General features: G+C 34.3%; 1 protein-coding gene across 1 annotated transcript; it reads left to right on the top strand.

The window, feature by feature from the left end:
* The first annotated feature begins 3,184 nt into the window (after positions 1-3,184).
* LOC142221668 (oligopeptidase A) lies at positions 3,185-5,640 on the top strand. The gene is made up of 2 exons (XM_075291434.1): positions 3,185-3,375; positions 3,441-5,640. Exons 1-2 carry the CDS (start codon positions 3,287-3,289, stop codon positions 5,533-5,535), a joined length of 2,184 nt encoding a protein of 727 aa, XP_075147549.1. The 5' UTR covers positions 3,185-3,286; the 3' UTR covers positions 5,536-5,640.
* Positions 5,641-6,035: the final 395 nt, after the last annotated feature.

Genomic DNA, 6,035 nt, shown 5'->3' with positions numbered 1-6,035 from the left:
ATATGGAGCAGCGGCTTTAGCAAATCTCACAAAGGAGTCTGAGCGAAAGTTGGGAGGATGCTTAAATACTTTTTTAAGAAAGGCTCTAGGTCGACACCCGTCATAATTGTGTATCACCTGGCAGCTGAATTACCATCTTCATTTCAACTTTCTGCGGCAAAAGAATTAATAAAAGGTGCAGCTTATGGGTTACCGGAATATATATATATATATATATATATATATATATATATATATATATATATATATATATATATATATATATATATATATATATATATATATATATATATATATATATATATATATATATATATATACATATATATATATATATATATATATATATATATATATATATATATATATATATATATATATATATATACATATATATATATATATATATATATATATATATATATATATATATATATATATATATATATATATATATATATATATATATATATATATATATATATATATATATATATATATATATATATATATATATATATATATATATATATATATATATAGAACGGTCAGTGAGTCAAGAGGCAACTTGAAAACAAGCTATTTTTCAATAAAAAAGAAATTTGAATCAATGTTTAATGAAATAGGCGAAACGCGAATTCAGGCGTTGTCCTCCGAAAGAATCTTTTTTTATAAAGATTTTTTCAAGGGAGCTGCTGCCAGGAAATCGGATGCGAGTAAAGATATGATTCAGAAATTAATGCTAGAAAAGATGGAATATCTTCAAGATCAGAATTTTAATATTTTTTTCACGGACGGGTCTGTTATGGCGGAGATTGCTGGTGCTGCGTTTTTGAATGTAAACAACAATATAATGAAGTCCTTTTTCATCGCCAAAAAAGTTTCTTCTATGACAGCAGAAGTTTTGGCATTTTTAGAGGTTGCGAAGTATTGTAGAGAGAATGTCATACACAAAATTGCGATATTAACAGATAGCTTGAGTGGCATTATGGCCCTTGAGAATATGGATCATAGAAATTACATTCTGGATAAGTTTGTGGAGATAATGGATGAAAGTGCCATCAGGGTAGAAATTCACTTTATACCAGGTCATACCAATATCAAGGAAATGGGATTGTGGATAGAATGGCCAAGAATGCAGTACGAGATGGCACACAGCTTTTTATGCCTTGGACTATTAAGGATGCTATTTCTTGTGCCCATGATGTCTTATGGAGTGAATGGACGGCAGATTATGAGAGAATAGCTAGAGGAGAAAGTGAAAATCATTATTACAAACTTTTTCCTACAACTAATAAAAAGACGTGGTTTACTCATAACAAGGCATCACCGGAACAGATTAAAATGTTAAACAGAATTCTCAGCAATCACTGCTTTTGCAACAGTACTCTCGCAAAAATGAAAGTAACTTCAACAGGAGAATGTGAGACATGTGGAATTGATGACACTGCTTCCCATATATTGTTTCAGTGTAGTAAATACAATTCAACAAGAAGTGCCTTCAGAAGTTTTCAAGGAATCGATACAGTGGATCAGTTTGTCCACACAAATGGTATGGAGACAAGGCATATTAAAGAGGTAAAGTCATGCAATCAGGTGACTAATATCGACATTCATCTTGTCAAAGGCTTTGTTTACGTTTAGTAGGTTTGTTTACATTCCTTGTGTACACCCTGCCAACATTTGTTGAATTTGGGGGCGCTTCTGAGAATCCCCACTACGTCGAAAACAGTCGTATACGATATCCAAAACTCCTCGGAAAAGCGCCGTCACTATTGAGAAGTTGTACCACGCCAAGTTACTACAAAAAAGTATCGCATGAGTGCAATTATTAGGTGCCCATCTGGATACATTTAGAAAGATGCCAATAAGAGCCCCTTCAAACAAACAGAGAAAGTGCATTTTATGATAGTTGTAAAAGAATCATTGTGGTCAAGTAAAACACGATTGTTTAGATGATTATTAATTTTATTAAACATTTATAAATTCTCATAAATATAACATTTATACGACTATCACATTTAACATATTTTTATGCATTAATAAAAGATTGAAGTTGAGTTTCAAGTTGCAAGTTACATGTTGTAGCGTCTATCAGCCAGTGCTTTTATTCCCAATGGAGGCAGCGTGTCTGGAAAAATATTTGAAAAACTATCACTTTATTCCATTTGGAAAATCAAAAATTGTTCACATATACCTTTCACAATTTTAAGCGAAATAACTATGTTTCCAGCACTTCATTATCGTTTTTATTTAAATAAATTATAAGAAGCTAGTTGTGCTTGGTTTTTCACAAGATATAAAATGGCTCTTGTAACAATAGTGATGGCAAACTACTCTCATGCGAATAGTGATGGCAAAATACTATCACATTTGGCGATTGTTGCAGTGTCACATACGAGTCTGTGGTAGCGATGAAGATGAAATGGAACTTTGAAATGCTGGCAGGGCATAAATATTACAATACAACAACACTACACATACACAGAATGTCAACTTAAGTGACCTGCCATTTTAGTTTGACTTTCTAAATATCATGGGGTGTACACATGTTTGCTCGTGACTTTACCTTTAATTAATATGCCTTGGTATAGGCCGGTATTCACCTCTAGCGAAAAATTTCATTCCCATAAGAAATGCATTGCTATTTATGCTAACGAAATTTTCGGTAGCGTTCAACTTCGAAAGCTGGTACGCACCTCTAATGAAAATAACAGGGTTGTCAAAAGCATATTTTGGCAGCAAACATTTAATGTATTACAATCATTGTGTGCGTAAAAGTTTTAAAAGGTCTGTAAATAATAAACAATTTTTTTGAGGAATATTTGGAACATATATTAACAATTTTTAAAAGCGATTAGCTGGTTTAAAATTTGTGTTCACAGCCCTGTTTCTTTTGTTGTAGACTTAAATAAATTTTTGCTACCGAAAATTTCGCTAGAGGTGCATACCGGCCTTATGGAGAGAATTGTAGAGCTGACGAATTTTTTGGAGATGGCTGATGTTAAATTATGAACTAAAAATTGTCATATTCTAAATCATGGGTTTTCTCATACAATTGGTGGTGGCGTTTTGGTTTCCCTTGTGGGAATCTGGCCAGTAGACCTCTGGCTGTTTTGCAGTCGGATGGCAACGTTAAAGAGGAAAGAAATCAAAAATTACAAAAGCACGTGGCAACGCTTGCTTGAATCAGTTGATATCACAGTGAAAAAATGAAACAGCTGTCTTGATTGTGTAAATCATAGATCAGAATTAATCAGATTAATTATTATTAAAAACGAGAAATATGCTTTCCGCAGTTCGTCAATTAGCGAAACACCAAAGTTCTCGAAGATATTTACACATTACCAAACCAAGAAATGGCTACATTGTATTGTAAGTGGTTACAGACGGCCGGTGTTTGATTGATATAACCAAAAATGTGTTTTGTTGCTTCACAGAGTTCCAGAGATAGGAGAGGAATGCCAAGCAGGCGACGTTATCGTCAAGCCTGATGGCTTACCAGCCTTCAATGACATAACAATTGAAAATTGTTTGGGTGCTATTGGCAGTCAGGCTGGTGCTATCGAGAAATTGGTAAAACGAGTGGAAAATGAAATAAACGATCTAAAGGAAAACGAGAAAGTAGATGTTGGTGGAATTTTTAAGGAGTTTGATGAAGTAACAGGCCCCTTGGATACAACTTGGGGCATTGCGAAGGCTTTGTATTTAGGCAATAGTACGTTAATACCCACTAAAACTTATATGAATATACATGAAAGAGCTAGAAATGCCAGAGCATCCCGATTTTGCAATAAAACATTGTTTCAAGCGCTGCAAGGGCAAAACGCGGATGAGTTAAAAGATCCCCAAGAAAAAAGACTTCTTCAAAAATATTTGTTGGAAGGACAGCTCAATGGACTGAACTTAAAAAACGATACTCGCAATGGCCTCAAAGAAATTTTAATGCAGTTGGGAAAAGAACGTGCTACATTCAAAAACAAAGTAAACGTATCGATGCACAGTTTCGCCCATGTTGTTAATGACTACCAACTTGTACGGGATTTTCCATCTACTCTATTAGAAGCCACAATAATAGACCCCAATGCACCCATAATACAAGGCCCATGGAAATTTACACTACAGCCTCAGATAGTAGAAGGCTTCCTTAAGTATTGTCCAGATCGCACACAACGTTGGAATATATGGCAAGCCAATACTAGAAAAGCATCAAATTATGTAGAACAAAGTTTGGAAAACAGTACCCACTTGGAGAAAATAAGAGCTTTGCGTAGAAGGCAAGCCAACGTATTAGGATATCCAAATTATGCAACCATGTCAATGCAAACCAAAATGGTCAAAGAAATTTCCCAAGTTAAACAAATATTTTCAAAACTATTGAATTTTGCGGGACCAGCACAATCAGTCGAAATAAAACAGTTACAAGAATTCGCAGTTAAGTGCGGATTCGAACAAAAATTGGAGTTGTACGATGTAACGTATTGGCAAAGAAAATATTTGCTATCGGAACACAAACTTGATGAAGAAGCACTGCGAGCATATTTCCCCATTCCCCGGGTATTTTCTGGATTGTTTGCCTTGAGTGAAAAGCTGTTTAATATAAAAATTCTTGAACGGAAAGATACCCAGGTTTGGCAACCGGCAGTCAAATATTTTGATATATACGACTGCGATGATACCAATAGAAACACACCCATTGGAGGTTTCTATGTAGATTGCTACTCCAAAGAGAATAAGTTCGGAAAGAACAATGGATGGATGGTTAGTGTCAGAAATCGGAACGACGCTGCTAAACTATCACCATTATGCGCTTTAATATTCAATTTCAACGCTCCTCTAGACAATAAGCCATATTTACTAAATAATGACGATCTAAAAATGGTATTCAAAACGTTTGGCTCTGCAATGCAACATCTTTTAACAAAATCTTCATTCACCGATTTAGCTGGGCTATCGGGTGTAGAATGGGATGCCTCACAAGTTGCAGGCTACGTAATGTGTAACTTTTTAGATAATCCCTCAATATTAAAGACAATATCCGGCCACATAGAAACCGATGAGCCAATACCAGACGATTTGGCAAATAATATTCGTTTACTAAAAACTCATTTGGGAGGATATAATTTATGCCAAGAACTTTACTTGTCTGATCTGGACTTAGAACTTCACCAATCACAACATTTTTGGACAGACGTTGTTCGTAAATTATGGCCTGTTTATAAGTGTATGCCTCTGGATAAAAAAGATTCTCATCCCTGCTCCCTCACAGAAATATTTTCTGGTGATTGGGGAGCTGCGTACTTTAGCCATCTATATTCTAAAATGATTGCCGCTGACATATCCGATGCATTTTTAGAGAATCCCCAAGACATGGGCGTAGTCGGTAAACGATTTAAAGATACGTTCCTTTCATCCGGCAGCACAATGCCTACTGCAGAAGTTTTCCGACACTTCCGTGGCCGTGATCCATCAGTAGAGGCATTATTGAGGTCGTTAGATATCTATAAAGAATCGCAAACGACGGGCGAATTGTAAGAATTGTGTATATCATAATTTCTTTCATAAGTTAGTTTTTGTTGTTGTAAACTATTTTTATTTAAATAAAATAAATAACAAATAAAAATATTGTGTCGTATACAATGCAATTTTTCAATATCGCATACTTATCCCATAGAATATGAGAATACCCTCTTGTTTATTGGCTATTGGTTGAACTTATGATTTAGTTGAATAACTAAAGCTCATTTATTATTTTGTTTAGTCTGGTTTAGTCAATTTAATTAAAAAATAGTAATTGATATTAAAAATATTCTTTCATAAATTAATATCTTAATAATGCTGCAAAAAAGCGTCGCCAAAAAAGAAGTGAAAATGTTCTTTTTGGGTCCGGAAGTGGTGCAAAATTGACGGGGAAGCGATGAATGTAATATGAACTTGTCATAGATCGAATGTCCACCGTTTCAACCAGCCGTTGTAATAAATTTTCATCACTTCTTAATGTGTGAACTGAATTCAGTGTTTGGAATGTGAATTAA

Source organism: Haematobia irritans, chromosome 1 (genome assembly GCF_050003625.1).
Source record: "Haematobia irritans isolate KBUSLIRL chromosome 1, ASM5000362v1, whole genome shotgun sequence".
Lineage (NCBI taxonomy): Eukaryota > Metazoa > Arthropoda > Insecta > Diptera > Muscidae > Haematobia > Haematobia irritans.
The sequence above is the reverse complement of the archived record's forward strand: the minus strand, read 5'-3'. Positions and strand labels throughout refer to the sequence as shown.